Source organism: Chlorocebus sabaeus, chromosome 21 (assembly GCF_047675955.1).
Source record: "Chlorocebus sabaeus isolate Y175 chromosome 21, mChlSab1.0.hap1, whole genome shotgun sequence".
Taxonomy (NCBI): domain Eukaryota; kingdom Metazoa; phylum Chordata; class Mammalia; order Primates; family Cercopithecidae; genus Chlorocebus; species Chlorocebus sabaeus.
Window position 1 is genome coordinate 123,902,747 of NC_132924.1, and position 20,931 is coordinate 123,923,677.

A 20,931-nucleotide genomic window follows, 5' to 3' on the forward strand; every position below is an offset into this window, starting at 1 on the left:
TGCTCCTTGCTCCGGAGACACAAGCAGTGACACTGTCCCAACGGATGAACAGACAGCCCAGCCCAGCCTCTGCCATGTCCCCATCCCCCACCCCCACCCCCAGGGCAGGGGCAACACCTGGGCCCACAAGGAAAAGAACGAAAGTCAACCTGTCGGCTACAGCGAGGACTCCCCACTTGGGGGGGAGAGTCCCCAAGTCCCACCCCCGCCCCTGACAAGAGCCATGCAAACGCCTCCCTTCCCCGCCTCGCACCAGACCCGGCCGGCCGCCTGGCGACGTGTTCGGGTGCCAGGGCGCCAGCACAGTTCCGAAGCCGGGCCGTGGGCCATGGCGCCCCCCACTAGAGGGGTGGGAGAGCGGGAGTGCCCTCCCGGCCCCTCCCGATCAGCCCTCCATTCAGCCCGAGCCAGCTCGCTCGCCCTCCCCCTCTAACTTTCCCCCACTCACCACCCCATGGACCAGAAACTCAAAAAGTTTGCTTTTCGTGGCTTTGCGCGCCCCTCCGGCAACTTCGTCCGCGGCCATCGGGGTGGGCTCAGCGGCTCCTCTCACTCTCTCTCTCTCTTCCTCTTTCTTTCCCTTTTCTGCCTTTTTTTTTCCTCCAACTCTCCCCTCTGAGTCCTGCTGGGCTCTCTCACACTTCTACTCGAGCGGAGTGGGGAGGGGGCCCCTTCAGGGCTGCCCTGACGGCCCACGGCCCACGCCGCCGCCGCCCGCCCGCCGCCGCCGCCGCCGCCGCGGCTGCCGCATTCCTGCACTGATAAGACAGAAATAGTCCGGCGGCCCGGGGTCTGCCTGTTGACTCGGCGGGGACGGGGCCGCCTGCCTTTCCAAGCCCGCTGTCCAAACAGCGCAGATAAGCGGCGAGGCGCGCCGACCAGCCCGGCCGCGGGCGCTGGGCAGCAGTGCTGCAGCCCGAAGCCGCCGAGGCCCGCGGGAGGCGGCGCGAGGAGGGGACGCCAGGGGAGGCGGCGGGGGGTCGCCGGCCACCGGCTCTCGCCACAAATAGTTTCTCCGTCAGGGAATTCGCCGGCCGCGCCAGGCAGGGAACAGTCAGTTCCAACTTTTCCCCCAGCGGGCTCCTGCTGCATTTCTGAGGCCCTTTCCCCAGAGACCTGGCAGGCCGAGCAGGGAAATATTGGCTGGCAGGAACCGGGGGAGCCCGGCCCGCGAGGCCTCGCGCCTGCCCGGGGCCGGCGGCGGTGGGTGTGCCCGGGCGGCGGCGTGGCCCTGCGTCCACAGCTGTGTGTGCCCTTGTCTCACACGCCGTGTGTGTCCGCGCCCTTTTGTGGTGTGTCAGCTTATGTGCGTGCAGACAGACGCCCTGTCTGTGTGCCTCCCTCCACGACAGCCTCCGTGCGCGCGCGCCTGCGTGTGTGGCAGGACGTGGCCTGTGCCTTTCAGCTCTGTGCAAGGCTATTTCTGGGTATGTGAGTCTTTGTTTGCCGCTCTGTGAGAAAGTGAGGGCAATAGGGGAAGTATTTCAGAAAGAGGGACAGGGATTGTGTTCATGAGAACAGGAAGCGAATGAATGTGGGGAATGGCGCAGCGCCAGGGGGGTGCTTGGGTGGGTGCGTGGAGAGAACGAGGCAAGCCGGGCTTGGTTTTCTTGGGGTGGGGGTGGAGTGGGGTTAGGGGACCCAGAGGAGTTGGGGCAGCTGGGCTGGGTATAGTGGGTATATTGGGCCAGCCTCAAGACCCCAAAGAGAGGGATCTTGAGGTTGCGGTGTGGGGTGGGGTGTCAAGGGAGCCCCAGAAGGGGCGTGTGGAAGAAGTTGGCAGTCCCTGGAGTGGAGGAGGGACCGGAAGGAGGAGGGGCAAATCCTGACATACCCAGGCTGGGAGCCCTGGGCCTACCCAGGTCCCCAAAGGCCACGCCCCTTTTTCCTCCTTCTGGGGGAGGAGCCCGTGGGCTTTGGAACAAGGCCCCTTGGGTCAAGTTTGGGGGCCTGCTGGGGCCTCACTGTGAGAATCCAGGTGAGGGTAGGGCCATAGCCTAGTGCCTAGGGGAGTTTGTTGAAACACTTATTTGAAGTTGGGTCCTGAAGACTGAAGTGTCCTGACCCTAAACCCTTCAGAATGCCTTTGCCTAGGGGTCTTTTCTGCCTGCAGCCTGATTTCTGCTGGCCCTGGTTGTGCTCTTGGCTGTCACTGTTCATTTGGGTGTCCACTGTCAATCTGAAATGTCAGGGAGGGCATCTGGTCCAGGATGCTCCTCCACCACCCCTAGCTTGAAAGGGGACCTAGAGATACCCTTGCTGCCAAATCTCTCCCAGGGCTTTAGCCTAGACCCCCCCCCTCCACACCCACACACAGAGCCTGGGCCCTGACAGGGTGGGGATGGGTGGGTGGCCTGCCTCTGTCTGCCACAGGTCATGCAGGTAGCTGCTGGGAACCTGGGGAAGTGATTTGTCCACTCTGCCTGCTAACCTCCAAAATCCCTGCTCGTTCCCATTTCTTAGCCCCTGCCCACGATTCTTTTACCTGGAATGCCCTTTGTCTGCCCTCTGCCTTCCCTCTGCTTGTCCAAATCACATCTATCCTTTAAAGCCCAGCCCAGGCCCCACTTCCTCCAGGAAGCCTTCCCTGGTCCTACTTGTATGCAAAGATTTTTCTCTTCTCCAAATGCTCATTGCCAACTACCCAGCACCATGAATTGGCATTGGACTGGCCTGATGTGCACGGTGCTTCATGGACATTAGCTTTGCTTTTTCCCAAAGAGGCTAGGTCCCTATGAGGTCAGGGACTGATCTTTAACTCCCACTCTTCCTCCATGCCTGGGCACAGGAACTCAACAATACCCTGGATACCTGATGCTTGCAAAGCTCAGTGAGCCAATGGATGGAGCTGGTACTCTGCCATTTACCTGATGGTGTGAGTTTCATGGGTACCCCCACCCACCACGGGTGCGTCTAGCAGGGGTGTGGGAAACCACAGACCTCGGAGGTTCTGGGGGTTGGGGATAGACACCTCTAGGCTTTGTTAAAGCTCAGTGTTCTCAACTGTTGGAGAGACCTCTTGGGAAAAGAAGACAGCAGAGGAGATGCTGGGCACTCCAGTTTGGGCAGCTGGGAAATTTGAGGCAGGGCCTGGGAGATCCGGGGCTTGGTCTTGGTGGTGGAAGAGGTTGCAGGAGGTGGTTAGAGCAGGGGCTATGGTTAGGCCCCTGTGGAGGAGCTGGTGGGCTTCACTCAAGTCCATACATAAGCCCCCTCCTGAGCCACCCCTCTGGAAGACATCCTTAAATGTACAAAGACAATAGATACACCGTGCACACATACCCTCCCAACACACACACACCAGGCACACACACCAATGCAAGCGCCAGAAGGTCGAGGAAGCCACACGGCTCTGCACACACAGGCACACCTTGAGCACCTCCAGATCCCGTGGTGGGCCCCATTCCAAAGGCAGGCCCAGACACATTTGCATACTGCTTTTAGGTGGGCGACAGGAGGAGCCTTCAGACCAGAAAACTGGGGCGGCGCCAGGGTGGGGGCCCGGACCAGGGCTCCCTCCTCACAAAGGCCAGGATTCCCAATGGCTCAACCCCAGAAAGGGGCTCGGCCGTGCCACGCCGCCGATGGCTCCTGCGGGTGGGAAGGAGGCCCGGGAAGAGCCTGGATTCTTCCCAGCGCAATAGGGCTCCCGCCGCACTTGGGGCAGGCCGTGCGCCTGTCGGGGGCGAGGGCGGCCGCCCGGCGCCAGGAGCCGCAGTCCCCCCTGCCGTCCCCCCATCGCTCCTTCCCTCGCTGAAGCAGTACCAGCACCAAATGGCAAAGCGCCGCTCCCCGCGCAGGGAGAGATGCGCCGCGGCCTGCGGGACGGGCTCGGCCGCCTCGCCCCCACCGCGCCCGAGCGAGCGGGCGGCGGCCGCGGAGCTGGGGGGCCCGGGCCGGCCCGGCCCGCGCCGCCCCTCCCTCCGCCCGCGCCGGTCCCCAACCTGGGCATGCGCGCCGCGGCCTCCCTCCCGGTGAAGGTCAGCCCGGGGCCCAGCTGCAGGACTCCGCGGCGGCCGGGGAGGCGGCGGAGGGAGGAGGGATGCGGGGAAGAGACTTAACCCCTTCCCTGCGGGAAGATGGCCACCGAGGCTGGGCCCCAGCTGCAGTCCCGCCCTCCTGCCCTCCGTGAAGCTCCCACCACCAGGACTCCGCTCGGGGGGCGCGGCAAGAGGAGCGAGAGAGCGGGGAACATGGAAGAAGGGGCTGGAAGGAGAGAAGAGAAGCTGGCGAGGGGAGAGGGAGGAAGGGAAGGGAGGAACAAAGGAAGCGAGACTGGAGGGAAAACGGATTGCTTGGGAGAGAGCTCTTTCCTCTACTCCCTTTTCCCTACACTCCCAGCAATAAAGCTTTCCTTAGGGGAATACGATCACCCTCACTGGGGCGGCCTGAGTGTGAGTGTGTGTGTGTGTGTGTATGAGAGAGAGAAAGAGAAAACGTGAGAGGAGAGGGAGAGAGAGGAAGAGAGAGAGAGAAAGAGGGAGAAAGTGAGACCACTTGACGCTCTGAGGACCACAAAGCCTTGGTTTCTGTGTTCTGGCCATCCCTAAACCAGGCCCCACTTTCCGCCATCCAGCCTACCGGCCCGGGCTAAGCCCCAGCCCCAGGGGACCTCTGGCTAGTCCTTGGGGTCAGGCCCAGCCCCAGAGATGGCAGGAGGGGAGACTGTACCTCAACCTCCGCCTCTGGTGAGGGTCAGCAGAGGGGACCCGGAGGCCACCTTCCTCCTCCTCCTCCTGGCTGCCCCCGTGCTGCTCCCAGGCCAGGGCAGCTGTGCACCTCCCTGTTTGTGTTGGGATGTTTCTGTAATCCCTACACTCTCTGCTGCTATCAAGTGGGCTGTTTCTCTGTGACTTTGTCTTTCTGTGTCACTTTTGCAAACACACCCGAAAGAGACAAATGCAATAGATGGAAGCAAAAAAAAAAAAAAAAAAAAAAAGAAAGAAAAACTAGGACACCAAAATAATGGTGCGACCTTGGGCAAGTCACTGTACCTCCCTGTCCCTCAGTGGCCTCAGAAGTGAAAGGAGAGGCTTAAGTCAGAGCATTCCTAGAGCCCTTCCAGCTCTGAAATCCAAGAATTTCCTAAGACAGAGGCAGGAACCAAGGCAGACTGGGAGGAAGGAGGGGGCAGAGGGAGAGAGCAGAGAGAGGGAGCTGTGCCGGGAAGCAGACCCGCACCAAGTGAGTGGGGGCTGCTCACCAGGAGTGAGGGCTGGTCCCAGCTCAGCACCCCCTCCTCTCTGGGGTCCTCAGGGACACGGCCCTCCCACTCACTCCCTCCATCCTCCCCTCAGAGTAGCTCTCTCTGGGTGGCTCTGCCCCTGTCATACACACCTGGCTGAGCCCTCACCCCTACACCTTCAGCATCCAGCCAGCAGGGTAGGCCTTACCTTGGGGTCCCCAGGGTCCTGTGCGGCAGGCAGGTGCATGCGAAGCTTAGTGGAATGAATGAGGCCTCCTTCCTCTCTTTGCGTGCGTGGGATTCCTCAGTCTAATGGGATGCTCCTTGACACCCCTCCCACCACACACAACACAATCAACTGCTGGTGGCAGGAGGAGAGCTGGGCTGGGCCGCTGGGCTCTGAGCCTCCCGCTGGCCCACGGGGAAGGCACATGTTGGATCCATAGCAGGTTTTTTCTTATCCCCCATTAATGAGGTGGTCGCTTGTAGCAGGTCATGCACCCCATAAAAATGTGCCACACAGGCCTGGTCCCCATTTCTGCAAGGACAGAGCTGGGCTGTGGGACAGTGTTTACGTGGGATCCTGAGGGGTGCTATAACCTCTCTCCCACCTTCCAGGGTGTGGCTCTGCCTGGCAGGCAACAGGGATGCATCCAGGGACCCTGAATTGGGCAGTGCCCTGATCTGCTGGCTGTATGGCCCCTGGAGGGAGGGTGGGTCACTCAGAGCCATCCTCACTCTCCTCTTGTCTCCCTCCAGATCAACACCTGGCACATCTGGCCAGATTCAGCAGCTTAGATGTGGCTGAAACCCAGGGCAAACACACGGGGATCACATGGCCTCGGGACTCATAGGGTGGTTGGGACTCCAAACAGTAGCCAGTCTTCCCCTCTCCTCCTCCCAGGTGTGTGGGAGCCATGTCTGGCTCCACCGGCCTCCTGGTTAACAGGCAGCCAGGGCTGGGGAGTCCACCCATCTCCATAATATCCCCTGGCTCTGCTAAGGTCCCACTCCTGCCCTGCCCCAGCCGTGTCCCAAATGCCTGAGGTGCCAGGGGAGTCACCCAGTGCATGTCCCAGACATCCTACTCACCTCCCCATCTCTCTACAGATGCTGACTGCATCCAGATGTTGGCTGCTAGGGAGCTGGGCACCCGGATCTGGGGGGCAGCCTTGTGGCTTCTGGTTGACTTGGGGTCTGCTCATGTCGGGCTGTGTGGCCCTGGGAATGTCACTTCCTCCCTGGAACTCTGTCCTCATCTGTGAAATGAGGGTGCTGCTGCCTCCCCTCCAACCTCTGCCTCTGGAAATGCTGGCAAGGCACAGAGTGCTGCCTGCTTCACCGGGGCTTTGCGCCAGGGCCCTGCCTCTGTGGGGAGGCCTTTGACCGCCCTGCTAGCTGTCTCCACGTGTGCCCTATGTTCCCCAGGCCCCAGTCCTCCTCTTTCTTAGTGAGAGGACCCCCATTCTGGCACCTCCAATTCTCCTCTCTGTCTTTTGCAGCTATTAGCTCCCCATGACAGTGTCAGGACAATCCTGGTGGCCTGGCGTCCTGCCCCTCACCTTGGGAAGCTTCTGAGGACTTGTGAGGCAGGAACAGGCCTCAGTTACTGCTCTGACCAGGTGTTCAGGGGGATTCCTGCCAATCACTGCATTCTGGGGTCTGGGTGTCACTGGAGTGAAGAGAACTGAATAGTGATAAAAAGCCCGCTGCATTTCTCGAAACAAATTTTTGGGAATATGAAATCAAATGGCAGTGGGCAGTGGGATGTGTAAATAAACCCCCCGTGGAAGTGCTGCGTGGACTCGCCACCCAGCTGTCCTTGCTGGTCTGATGCTGCACCTTCCACTCTGCACCCACGGGGCCAGGGGAGCCCTCCACCTGCCCTCGGCTTTGAGGGCACCAGGTTCAATCTCACGCTGCCCTTTATCCCCAACTGCGTCAGTCACCACAGAAATCCCCAGACCCCCTCAACTCCTGCATTTTGGGCCCCACAAGGCCCTAGACCCTCCTACAGTTGCCATCTCTCCCCAACCCCTGAAACCCTCCTACTCTGTGGTCTGTCCTAAGGAACATTTCCAATATGCTCCACCTCTTCTGGAAGCATCCTCTTTGCCTTCCAGAAGCAGAAGCCAGGCTCCCTTCCAGCAGTGGCTTGACCACTGGCCTCAGGGTGGGTACGCCCCCCCGTTGCCCCTCACTGCTGTTTCCAGACCCCTGGCTCTGCATCTTACCCCCAGCTAGGGAGCCTTCATTCTTGCGGATTCTGGCTCCTGGCTCATGTCACTCTCTGGAGCACCACTCCTGTCCAGTCTGCATGCTCTTCTGGACATCTCTGGCCTCTCCGTTCCTTGGCAGCTCCCCTTTGAGGGATCCTCCCCGTTCCCTCAGCCACGCACTCCCAAGGTCATCTCTTAGATAACTGCAGCAACCGCAGCCCCCCACTTTCAGTCCCATGAGCCCCACTTGCTGACCACCATCTCCTCTTTTTCCTTTTTCCAGTTCACCCTGTCCAGCTCCCTGACCTCCAAGTCCTGCAACTCCTCTGGAACCTCTGCTTCATTTCACCGCTCTGCACCCCTCCCCACAGCTACCCCTTGCTCTTACACATTGAATCTCCTGGCTCTTTTGACGGTGACACATAACACACAATTGACCATTTTAACCTCCCTTGCATGTACTCTTTTTTTTTTTTTTTTTGAGACGGAGTCTTGCTCTGTCACCCAGGCTGGAGTGCAGTGGTACGATCTCGGCTCACTGCAAGCTCCGCCTCCCGGGTTCAAGCAGTTCTCCTGCCTCAGCCTCCCAAGTAGGTGGGACTACAGGTGCCTGCCACCATACCCGGCTAATTTTTTGTATTTTAGTAGAGACTGGGTTTCACTGTGTTGCCCAGACTGGTCTCAAACTTCCTGACCTCAGGCGATCTGCCTGCCTCAGCCTCCCAAAGTGCTGGGATTATAGGCATGAGCCACTGCGCCTGGCTTTTTTTTTTTTTTTTTGAAACAGAGTGTCACCCTGTCGCCCAGGTGACGTGATCTCAGCTCACTGCAACCTCTGCCTCCTGGGCTCAAGCAATTCTTGTGCCTCGGCCTCCTGAATAGCTGGGACCACAGGTGCACACCATCATGCCTAGCTACTTTTTGTATTTTTAGTAGAGACAGGGTTTCACCATATTGGCCAGGCTGGTCTTGAACTCCTGACCTCAAGTGATCAGCCCACCTTGGCCTCCCGAAGTGCTGGGATTACAGGCATGAGCAACTGCACCCGGCCCCTTGCATATACTCTTGACTCTCTTAAAAGGTAAATCCAGCTTCATCAACTCCTCCCCTGCAACCATGCACCTGAATGTGGCCAGAGAAAGACACACAGCTACCCCTCCCGGTCTCATTGTAGATTTGGCATGAGCTCAGCTGGCATCGTGCTGCCCGGCAGGCCACTCTTCCCACAGCACAGTCACATCTATGCCTGCTCCCACACCCTGACAGGAGTTTTTTGCATCTTCTCCCTCCTCTGACCTCCAACCTCTCCTCCATCCTCCTCACTCCCAGCTCATGTCCCTGTTTTCCCCCTTCACTGAGAAAAAAGAAGCTTCCGAAGAACTTCCAGAGCCTCCCACCACACCCTCTGCCTGCCAGCAGCTGATCCCGTTCCTCCAGATGAGCTCTCTGTGCTCCCGACTACAGCCAGCCGTGCCTCCGTGTGCCAGCTCTGTCCCTCCTCCACACCAAGGACACTGCTCCAGCAATTCTCTCCCACACCATCATTTCATCAACATTCCCCTCTCCCCTGGACTTCCCCCAGCAGCATGCATAAGTTCTGTTACATCCCCACTGGAAACAAACGCTCTTCTTTCATTTTTTATTACGTTTAAAAAAATAGAAGTGAAGTCTCACTATGTTGCCCGGGCTGGTCTCAAACTCCTGGGCTCAAGTGATCCTCCCGCCTCAGCCTCCCAAAGTGCTGGCATTATAGGCATGAGCCCCTGCACCCGGCCTCCTGAAACAATCTCTCTTAACCCTACTTATCCTACAGTTTGCTGCCCAGTAGCAACAAAACTTCTCAAAAGAGTTGTCTCATTTGTGCTCTTCCATTCTCCCTGAATCCCAATCCTGTCAGATGCAGCTCCGGCTGCTCCACTGAAACACTCCTGGCAGGGCCACCGGTAGCCTCCACATTGGCAAATGCGGACGTCAGTTCTTAACCTACTGCAACCTCCACCTCCTGGGTTCAAGTGATTCTCCTCCTCAGCCTCCCAAGTAACTGGGACTACAGGTGCCCGCCATCACACCCGGCTAATTTTTGTATTTTTAGTAGAGACGGGGTTTCACCATATTGGCCAGGCTGGTCTCGAACTCCCGACCTTGTGATCCACCCGCCTCGGCCTCCCAAAGTGCTGGGATTACAGGTGTGAGCCACTGCACCTGGCAAAGTCACAACACTCCGTCCTCTTTCAAACATTTCCTCCCGTGGAGGGAGGACACTTCCCCCTCTTGGCTGACCTCCTGCCTCCTGGGCTGCTCTTTCTCAGTCCCTGGGGACCATCCAGTTCTTCTCCTTCCCTCTCCATGCAGGAGCACCAGGACTCAGGCCTGGGTCCTCCTCACCTCTCCATGCTCACTTCCTCGGAGATCTCATCCTTTGTGCGGTCTCATCACATCCAGCACCACCCGTATGTCAGCAGCTCCCACAGTTTCCTCCAGCCCAGTCCTCTCTCCCAATCCTTGGATACATCTATCCAATCACCTATTCAGCGTTTCCACCTGGATCTTCAGTGGACAGTGGTCTGTCCAAAATGAGCTCCTGCTCTTTTGCCTCAAACCCCATCCTCCACCCACAGCTTCTCCCTCCTTCCAGCTGCCCAGGCCCACACCTTGGAACACCCTGGACCCCTGCCTTTCCCTCACACCCCACATGCACTCTGAAGGCACATCCTGTTGGCTCTGGACCCAGCAGCCTACTGCTTCTCACCTCTCCCCGGATGCCGCCCGAGCTCCAAACCACAACTACTGGGTAGCCTGCTTCCAGCCTCGCCCCGACAGTCTGCTCTCAGCATGGCAGCAAGTTCTTTAAAAAGGAAGTCAGGACCCGGCGCGGTGGCTCATGCCTGGAATCCCAGCACTTTGGGAGGCTGGAGGTGGGTGGATCACTTGAGGTCAGGAGTTCGAGAGCAGCCTGGCCAACATGGTGAAACCCCATCTCTACTAAAAATACAAAAATTTGCCAGGTGTGGTGGCGTGCAGCTGTAATCCTAGCTACTTGGGAGGCTGAGGCAAGAGAATTGCTTGAACCCAGGAGGCAGAGGTTACAGTGAGCCAAGATTGTGCCACTGCACTCCAGCCTGGGCAACAGAGTGAGACTCTGCCTAAAACAAAAAAGAAAAAAAAAGAAAAAGAAAAAGAAAAAGAGAGTCAGATTATGGCATTGCTCTGCTCTAAACCCTCCAGGGCTTCCATCTTATTCCAAGCAAGGCCCAAGGTCCTGAAGGTCCTGCAGGATCTGGTCTCATCCTTACTCCCTGTCCCCTCTGCTCTCACCTCTTGCTATCTCCCTCACCACCTTCTCTCTGCCCTGGCCTCTGTGCTCCCTGCGGTGCTTTGGAAACTCCAGGTCCATGCCAGTTCAGGATGCTCTTCCTCTGGCAATCTACATGGCGCACTCCTCACCTCCCAAAAGCCTTTATTCACATGTCCCCTTCTCAATGAGGCACTGTCTGTCTGTCTCCCTGATTAAAAACTGCAAGCCCTCCCCCTCCACACACCCATCTCTTTTATTCCCCTCCACTCTCCCTACAGGACCCTACACCTTCCACCTTTCTATATCATCTACTCCCTACATTGATGCCTAACTTTTTTTTTTTTCTCCATTAGAACGTAAGCTCCAGGCCGGGCGCGGTGGCTCACACTTGTAATCCCAACACTTTGGGAAGCCAATCACCTGAGGTCAGGAGTTTGAGACCAGCCTGGCCAACATGGTGAAATCCCGCCTCTACTAAAAATACAAAAATTAGCCATGTGTGGTGGCGGGCACCTGTAGTCTCAGCTACTCAGGAGGCTGAGGCAGGAGAATCGCTTGAACCTGTGAGGCAGAGGTTGCAGTGAGCCAAGATCACACCACTGTACTCCAGTCTGGGTGACAGAGTGAGACTCTGTCTCAAAAAATAAAAAATAAAAAAAGAATGTAAGCTCCGAAAAGGTAGGGGCTGTGTGTGTGTGTGTGTGTTTTCTAAAGGAGGCAGGGCTTTTTATCTGTTTTCTTTGCTGCTGAATCCCAAGTACCTGGCACATGGCAGAGCCTCCAACATGTGATGCGTGGAGGCGAAGAGAGCCCACTCCGGCCCCATGCAGGATCTTCAGCACAGATTTCCAAATGCCAGCTGAGGTTACAACCTGAGACTTGTTTTGTTTTGTTTTGGTTTTTTGAGATGGAGTTTCACTCTTTTCACCCAGGCTTAAGTGCAATGGCACAGTCTTGGCTCACTGCAACCTCCGCCTACTGGGTTCAAATGATCTCCTGCCTCAGCCTCCTGAGTAGCTGGGATTACAGGCACGCACCATCATGCCCAGTTAATTTTTGTGGTTTTAGTAGAGACGGGATTTCACCATGTTGGCCAAGCTAGTTTCGAACTCCTGACCTCAGGTGATCCACCCGCCTTGGCCTCCCAAAGTGCTGGGATTACAGGCGTGAGTCACCATGCTTGGCCGAGACTTGTTATCATAGGAGTAATAACACTGGTTTAGATTTGTATAGGACTTTACCATTGACCAAGCACTTCCACACACAGTAACCTGTCTGATCCCAAAAGACAACCCTATCAGGTTCCTGGCAGGGTCCCCATTATAAAGATAATGAAAATGAGGCTAGAAGAAGTTGTGTGACTTGCCAAAATTCACTGTGCTATCACAGGGTGGGGCTAGGATTGCAAATCAGGTTTCCTGTCCTCAAGGTTCCTGGGTTTTCTCCTTTACCCCAAGCTGCCTCCCCAGTGTCCCCATGCTAAAGCTTGCCGGCTGGGGGTAGTGACAGACTCACCAACACACACACCCCACCTTCCCCAAACACCTGCCTTTTAAAGAAGGAAATCAAGATCCCTGAAAGCCTGTAGAGCTAAGCTGAATTACCCTTAATTATCCTTTTAAACATACCCCTCAAAATCTCAAGCTGATTGTTCGAAACATTGGGAATACAAATTCTAGAAAATGTGCTACCACCAAGGTGTCTGAAATAAATTTCAATGCATTTGAGAAGGTTCCCTTTGTTACTTTTTAGCCAAAAACAAGAAAAAATAAAAAAATGAATGCTAAACTTGGAACAAGCCCCTTGTTCCTGTGGCTTCTCTGGTCCTCACGACCAAGTGTAACTCCTATACATGCTCGAATCCCATGGCGACACGCCACCCCGCCCCCTACCTGGACCTCAGTCGGCTATCCTTTGGGAATGTGTCATTACCCCGACATAGCCAAGGGGTGCCCTGGGACAGCCCCCTACCACCTCGCCTTGCCTTCCTGGTGCCACTTGGTGCAAGGTTTGGAGAACTTAAAGAGGATCCAGCTGGCCCTTAAGAGGGGTAGGAGAAGCGATGAGAACAGCAACAGGCTCTGTCTATGCCGAGTGGACCACCAATTTCTTGGAGAACCAGGCAAAAGTAAGTGGGATTCAGAAGAGATGGGGCTTGTGAGGCTTGTCCATGACCAAGGACTTCACAGAAAGCTCAGCTTCTTGCCGGTCCCACACAGCACACTGGTAACTCAGCAGACTTTACTCTGGGGCTCAAATGGCTACAGTGGCACCAAGAAGTCTCGTGAAGACTCACCATGGGGCATGCAGTGGGGAGACGGCAGATGTTGGGGCCTGCTCTCGGCAAACCCTTGTAACTAAGGTTGGCTATGCTCTCCACCCCTGCCTGAACCCACTGCCCTGGGCAGGGTCTCTGCAGTCCACAGTGTGATGGCTCCTAGCCTGGATTCTAGAACAGGGTTTCTCCAGTTGGCACTGCTGACATCTCAGGCTGGACGATTCTTTATTGTGGGGGTTGCCTTGTGCACTGTATGATGTTAGGAGCATCCCTGGCCTCTATTCTTTACCCAGTGTGGCAAACAAAATATCTCCAGATGTTGATCCTTGTCCCTGGAGGGTGAAATTGCCCCAGGGTTGAGAACCACAGCCCTTGAGTCAATTGGTTCTGAGTTCAAACCCCACCCAGTCACTGAGTGACCATAACCCTGATCATGTTACCTGACCTGTTCCCCATCTGCAAAACTGGGGGTCCCTCACATGATGCACGGGTGGATGTGAGGATTAAAATGTGGTTGAGCATGTGCAGAATTCAGCACAGTGCCTGGCACAGCGTCAACACTTAACGAGCAGCAGCTGTTAGCATCAGCTTCCCATTGGTCCTGCCTGCTTGTCCCACAGCCTGGATTCCCTGTGGCCTCGGCTGCTGCTCATCTGTCTTATCTCCCGGACTTGAATGATTCTGCTTCCAACCAACCCCCAGCTAGGGTGGGGCACAGTGGAACCAGGGAGCTCTCAGAGCCCTTCAGCGGCAGTCTCATCACAAACACCACGGCAGGTACAGGTGAGGGCCGAGCTGCCGCTTTTAGAAGCCAGCCAGGTGATCATTCAGAGTGGCTAATTACGGCGGCTCTGGGAGCCCTGCGGGAAGTGTAGGGTCTACTCAAACCACTGGACCCTTCCTTGGGCAGAGAGCAGCCACAAGTGGTGTTAGCGTGCAGGGGTTATGCCATGGGAAACCCGTGGTCCCGCAACTGAGCTGTGGGGGCTGCAGCTCGGGCTGCAGGACAGGAGGGAGACATTCAGAAGCCACCACACGTTAGCACATCCACTGCACTTAAACTTTTTTTTTTTTTTTTGAGACAGGGTTTTGCTCTGTCGTCTAGACTGTGGTGCAGTGGTGTGATCACAGCTCACTACAGCCTGGACCTCCTGGGCTCAAGCTATCTTCCCACCTCAGCCCCCTGAGTAGCTGGGACTACAGGCACGTGCCACCATACCCGGCTAATTTTTAAATTGTTTGTAGAGACAAGGTCTTGCTGTGTTGCCTAGGCCGATCTCGAACTCCTGGGCTCAAGGAATCCTCTCACCTCGGCCACTCAGAGTGTTGGGATTACAGGCATGAGCCACCATGCCCAGCTTTGGGACTTAAATTTAAAAAGACTCTGTAAGGCCAGTTACGGCCTAGAAAAGCAGAGGTTTGGGAACTGCTGATAACGGCATCTGAGGAAAAGCAGGGCCTCCTCCCACCCCGTGCGCTCCTCTGCCTTCTGTTCTCTGTATGCGTTTAGTGAGCACCTCCTTTGGGGCGGCTCCTGGGAAGCGCTGCCCATTTACATGCATGACATGGCCTCCGCCTTGAGACCTGGTGGTCATTGAGAAAGACAAGATGGATAGAGGCCTTTGTGCCAGGTGTGTCCAGAGGGCCCTGTGGGAGCAGGGAGGAGGGGCCCCTAACAGGGTGGGGCAGGGCTACCCCAACAGGTGTCTCAGAGTAGCGACACCTAAGCAGGACCCTGAGCACAGCCAGGAAAGCCCCAGCTGGGCGGGATGCCCAAGGCTGGTATGGGGTGCTGTGGGTCGCAGGGGCTCTGCCTCCTTGGGCACCTCTGTGAAGGTCAGGGGAGAGGCACCCAAGACTCATGCTTTATCTTGGCGAGAGTCATGAATAGTGGAAAGGGCAGGACAGGTGCCCTGCAGAGCCCAGCAGGCTAAAACTAGTGACAGGGAAGCCAGCACACATGGCTCTTATTGTGAGCAGCCACTGCTTGTTCCAAGCTCAGTTCATGTCCACAGTCCCCCTACCTTGCGAGGACAATCCTTAATCCACCTTACAAGTGGGGAAACTGAGGCCTAAGGAAGCAAAATGACTGGTGCAAGGTTGCAGAGCTGGTAGGGGTGGAGCTGGGATTTTCATCCGGGTGGCCTGTGTCTAGCCTAGATCCTAGCCCAGAGGCTGTGGGCAGACTTGATGGGAAGAAGTGGAATGTGCCAGACACTCCTGCTAAACGGATTTTTTTTAATTAAAAAAATGCCAAGGGGTGTTCTGAGGGATTTAAATCAAGGCTGAAGCTATAACCACAACTTCAAACCTGGGAGGCAGCTGGGGAGGGAGGGGAGAGAGAGGCAGGATGTCCATGTGTCCACCAAGGCCCTACCACTTTCACCAAGGAGGCCTCCTCACCAGCCTCAAAGCCCTGTCTTTGCCCTCCCCAGGTTCCACCTTGGAGAATGTCCCTCTTATCCCTCCAAACCTCAATCCTGCCCATCTACATCGCCATATCTTTCAAGCCATCCAATTCCCTCAGCCCAACTCCAGGGTCCGACCATTTTCCATGCTGTTCTGTGGTTGTTATTATGAACATCCTCCTCTCCCTTGGCCCTCATATTTAATCCACAGGCAAATTTTATTAGTTTCACTGTTATCTGCTCTCTCAAGCCCATTGGCCTCGGCATTTTTTCTGTCATTGCCCTGGTCCAGGCCAGCAGCATTTCTCTTCTGCACTGATGGTCCCGTCTCTCCATTCTGTCTCTCTCCACAGCATGGCCAGAGTGATCTTTTAAAAAATGCAGTGAGGACCACAGTACATCCTTGCTGAAGATCTGACAGTGGTTTCACGGCACTGACAGAATCCAAATTCCTTGCCAGGGCTCACAGGGCTGACTCCACCTTGTGGGTGCCTTCAGCTCCGCCAGTCCCTATCTGGTCCTCAAACTCATTGGGTCCCTGCCCACCTCAGGACCTCTGCACCTGCCATTCTCTTGACCTGCAGTGATCAGCCACTGGGTCTGAAGGTCAGGTTCCTGATGACAGGATTTTTTTTTTTTTTTTTTTTTTGAGACATAGTCTTACTCTGTTGCCCAGGCTGGAGTACAGTGGTGTGATCTTGGCTCACTGCAACCTCTGCCTCCTGGGTTCAAGCGATTCTCCTGCCTCAGCCGCCCGAGTAGCTGGGATTACAGGTGCCCACCACCACACCCGGATAATTTTTATATTTTTAGTAGAGACGGGGTTTCGCCATATTGGCCAGGCTGGTCTCAAACTCCTGACATCAAGTGATCTGCCTGCTTCAGCCTCCCAAGGTGCTGGGATTAGAGGTGTGAGCCACCGCACCCGGCCAAAGTCAGGATTTTGCCCCGAAACAGAGAGGGAGGAGCTAATGTCAGCTCCTGCCTTGGAAAGTGCCCCAGGATGGCAGTGGCTTTTGGCACAGGGTATCGGAAGAGGAGAGCATGATTCTAAGCCATTCCGAAGCCCAAGATAAGTGCTCTGAAGATGGTCTCACACAAGAAGCCACGAGGCCAGGCCAGGCCAGCGGCTAGGGTAGGAACTGTGGGAGTTCCTCTGGAGGATGGAGGCAATCACCTGCTAAACACCTAACTCCTCAGCAGGCCACCTCCTTCTCCCTGATGTGAAGGTGAGGAGGTCAATGGTGGGATCCATGGAGTTCTGGGGAGTCCAGCGGAGCTGGGCCCAAGCCTCTGCTGGAGGCAGCGTCGGAAGCCAGCATGGAGCAGCAGCAGTGGTGGTGGTGGCGGAGGGGGAGCAGACCGTGGGGCCAGGCCCAGGACTAGCTGGGAAGGTGGCATACTGACTGCCCAGGGTAACTGCCGGAACGGGAGGCTGGAGGCTGCCCTCTGGCTCTTCATGGAGCCAGGTGGGGCACTAGTGTTCCAGCAGCCCAGGGGCCCAAGGACTGGACAGTGGCAGGGAGTCGACCTGTCCCTTGGGGCCTTGGTTCTTTCTGTGATGGGGATAGCCCAGGGTTTTGAACCCCATCAGCTCCCTGAGGCTCTGACCATCTTGCTCCTCTGTAAGACACATCTCCAAATTCTGAAGGTACCTGTCAGAGTACCCCTGCTATGGGTTGAACTGTGTCTCCCAAAATTCATATGTTGGAGTCCTAACCCATAATATATCAGAACGTGATCTTATTTGGGGATACGGTCGCTAAAGAGGTAATTAAGTTAAAATGAGGTCATTAGGGTGGGCCCTCATCCAATAGGACTGGTGTCCTTACAAGAAAGGGAAATTTGGGCACAGAGACTTGCACAGAGAGATGATGATGTAAAGAGACAGAGGGAGAGGATGCTCAACTTCTAGCCAAGGAGAGAGGCCTGAGACAGATCCCTCCCTCGCAGCCTTCAGAAGGAACCAACCTTGCTGACACCTTGATTTCAGACTTCCAGCCTCCCACACTGGGACCAGGAATCTCTGTTGTTTAAGCTTCCAGGTCTGTGGTCCTTTGTTGGGGTGGCCCTAGTGACCCAACACCCCCACAGCCTGCTCTTCAGGACTCCCAGGGTGGTCGTCATGAGATCTGCCTGCTAGTCCACCTACCACCTGGGCCTCCCCTCGGAACATCCTCTGGTTTGCCTGATGAAAGCAAGCCCTCCGAGCAGGGTGCAAAGCACAGGGCAGAATCCAGGCCAGAAGGCCTGAGTTTGAGCCTTTATTCCATCATCCATTGACAGGAGTATAAAAGTGCCAAGTCACCATTAACCTCTCTGATCTCAGTCTCCTCATCAGTGGCCATTTATCATCTTACCTCTCTCACCGGGTTATTGTGCATAGCAAAATAGTAATGATTTGCCATATGTGAAAATTCTCTTTAAGTCACAGAGTACTGAGTAAAGTCATCATGGCCATTAATGTATCACTCTTTGGTAATCACTCATTGCACTGTGGACTTGAACTGACCTTATTGTCAATTTAACCTCATTTTTTTTCTTTTCTTTTCTTTCTTTCTTTGATACAGAGTCTCGCTCTATTGCCCAGGCTGGAGTGCAGTGGCGCGACCTCGGCTCACTGCAATCTCCGCCTCCAGGGTTCAAGCAATTCTCATGCCTCAGCCTCCTGAGTAGCTGGGATTACAGGCGTGTGCCACCATGCCTGGCTAATTTTTGTATTTGTTGTAGAGACAGTGTTTCACCATGTTGGCCAGGCTGGTCTCAAACTCCTGACCTCAAATGATCGCCCACCTCAGCCTCCCAAAGGGCTGGGATTACAGGCGTGAGCCACCACACCCAGCCAATTTTTTTTTCCTACTCTATGCAAAACATGTCTCCCTATCCCCTACTTGTAAAGTTGTCTTTTTGTCTCAAGAAGGGACACTTAACATTTACTCCTGTTAATATTCATCTTCTAAGAATTAGCCCATAATTCTTAGAAGGTGAATGCTGACAGCTTTTGAATATTAATTCAAAATATCCAAATATTCACCATCTTTTCTGGCTGTGTGTCATTCATAAATCCAGTGAGTGTGACCATCAATCTGCATCTAAATCTTTGCTGAATGTATTGAGAAAGGGACAGGAAGCAAGACAAGGCTCTCTCTCCAGACTAATGTACACCCTTTGGGGCTTAGTCTTTCTTCAATTCTCAGCAAATTTGCCCAATGATAGTAACATCCAGCCAGCAATATGCTAGTGTGTCATGTCAGAACATCAGCCACTGTGGGAGGTTTTTTTTTTTTTTTTTGAGATAGGGTCTGGCTATTGCCTAGGCTGGAGTACAGTGGTGTGATCATGGCTCATTGCAGCATGGACCTCCTGGGCTCAAGCCATCTTCCTGCCTCAGCCTCCTGAGTAGCTAAGACTATAGGTGCATGCCACCATGCCTGGCTAACTGTTAAAATGTTTTGTAGAAATGGGGTGTTGCTTTGTTGCCTAGGCTGGTCTTGAACTTTTGGCGTTAAGTGAGCCTCCCGCAGTGGCCTCCCAAAGCGCTGGGATTACAGGCTTCAGCCACTGCACCCAGCTAGTGCTATTTATACCACAGGAATTGGCGAACGATACAAACCGGAACTCTGCTCCCACGCCCCGTCCTGCCAAGAGCCAGTTGTTAAACATTTACCAGCACACCACTGCATCCAGCCCACGTTTATGTATCATACCCTAAAGATATAGGGAAACACTTTGTCAAACACCTCCAAATTAACACATAGAGCTTCATGGAGCTTAGCCTACAAAATAGTTCAACATGCATTATCCAATTTGGTTCTCTCCACACTCCAGGAAGCTGAAAGGATGACTATTACTATATCCATCTTAAAGACAGGAACACAAGGCGTAGAGAGTTCTTTAAAGACTGACTCAGAGCTGGAGGGCAAGTTAGTGTCGAAAGTGAGGCTCAAACTCCTGTTTTCTGATCATAAGGTCCATGTTCTTTTTGAGTCACTATCTGACTGCTCCCCCATTCGTTATCAAATGTACTCTGAAGTCCTCAGGGGTTGGTACTCTGGGTTTAAGTTAAGACACAGACAAGTTGAGAGGGATTCTACAACAGCCCTGCCCTTCCCATTAGCAGTCATCATGAGGATTTATGAGCACTGCTTCTCAAACTGGGAATCGGGTCTGTTGTGGGAGAGGGTCCTCAAGTTTTTGAAAAGACTCTGCATTTTGTTTATAATTTCATTGTAATTATAATGTAGCTGACAAGAAGCCAACTAAAGCGACAGCAGGCCAGGTGCAGTGGCTCAAGCCTGTAATGCCAGCACTCTGGGAGGCTGAGGTGGGCAGATTGCTTGAGCTCAAGAGTTGGAGACCAGCCTGGGCAACACAGCAAGACTCCTCTCTACTAAAATTCAAATATATTAGCTGGGTGTGGTGGTGCACACCTGTAGTTCCAGCTACGTGGGGCACTGAGGTGGGAGAACTGCTTGAGCCCAGGAGGTTGAGGCTTCAGTGAGCCATGATCGCACCACTGTACTGCAGCCTAGGCGATGGAGCCGAGATCCTGTCTCATAAATAAATAAATAAATAAATAAATAAACAAACAAACAAACAAACCAATAAAGTGACAGCAATTCTTAATGCAGTGTTTCTCAAACTGGGGGCCCTGAGTTCTCAGTGAGAAATGCTGGTTTGTTTTCTGGGCTAGGGGATAGAAGGGAGGGAAGGGGACAAGCGGCAGGCAAGGAGACCTCAAGGTGAGTGTTACAAACTGGGCAGGGCAGACAGGTTTTGCTCAGCCCTCACTGTGTCCTAAACACTTTAATTAGACACCAACCTTAAAGACAGAGATTTCGCATCAAAGCCAGATTTCCAGAATCTCTAAAAAAAATGAGAAATTTGGCAAGACCAGACCACCAGTCCACTTAGAGACAATCAGGTGGAGCTGAGAAGGGGCTGTACCTTTTCAGAGGGGCGAGAGCCCTCCCATTTGCCACATCTCCTCCCCATTCCCTATTTTAGGGGTTGCAAACTCAAATACTCCTAGGGGCACAGCAGTGACAGTCAATGAGTGGAACAGACTGTGTGTGAGATGATAAATGGTCTTTGACTGAGCCTCAGTGCTGGGGGCAAAAGAGGAGGGGCTGAGTTGAGACCCTGAATAACGGGGTGGCTGTCTTATCCCTGTGAGGGCCCCTGAGGTTTGGGCACAGCAAATTTCTGAGGGCTAAATGCGGTGGAGAGACACCAGTTGGGACTCTTGCCTTGACCCCTGGGAAAGTTCCTTCATGCCCTGTGCCTCAGTTTCCTTATCTGGAGTGATGATGATTATAACAGCACTTACCTTATAGTGTTGTGGCTAGGAAAAATTAAACCACATAAAATTCTCTCTCTTTTTTTTAAATGTAGAGATGGGGTCTCGCTTTGTTGCCCGGCCTGGTTTTGAACTCCTGGCTTCAGGCGATCCTCCTGCCTTGGCCTCCCAAAGTGCTGGGATTACAGGCATGAACCACTGCGACTGGCCTAAAATTCTTGAAATAGTTCTCAAAGCCCACAATGAG

The 20,931-nt window shown here is 54.6% G+C and overlaps 1 protein-coding gene across 2 annotated transcripts in view; it reads right to left on the minus strand.

The window, feature by feature from the left end:
* Positions 1-20,931, minus strand: part of SMARCD3 (SWI/SNF related BAF chromatin remodeling complex subunit D3) — a 38,226-nt gene that overhangs the window by 9,084 nt on the left and 8,211 nt on the right. The window contains exon 1 of one of the 2 annotated variants that reach the window (XM_007983511.3): positions 449-1,105. The exons of the other annotated variant lie outside the window; for it this stretch is intronic. Coding sequence (XP_007981702.1) covers positions 449-526 — 78 coding nt within the window. The 5' untranslated portion in view covers positions 527-1,105. Of the gene's footprint in view, positions 1-448; positions 1,106-20,931 lie in introns of those variants that run through there. 2 annotated transcript variants of the gene reach the window in all.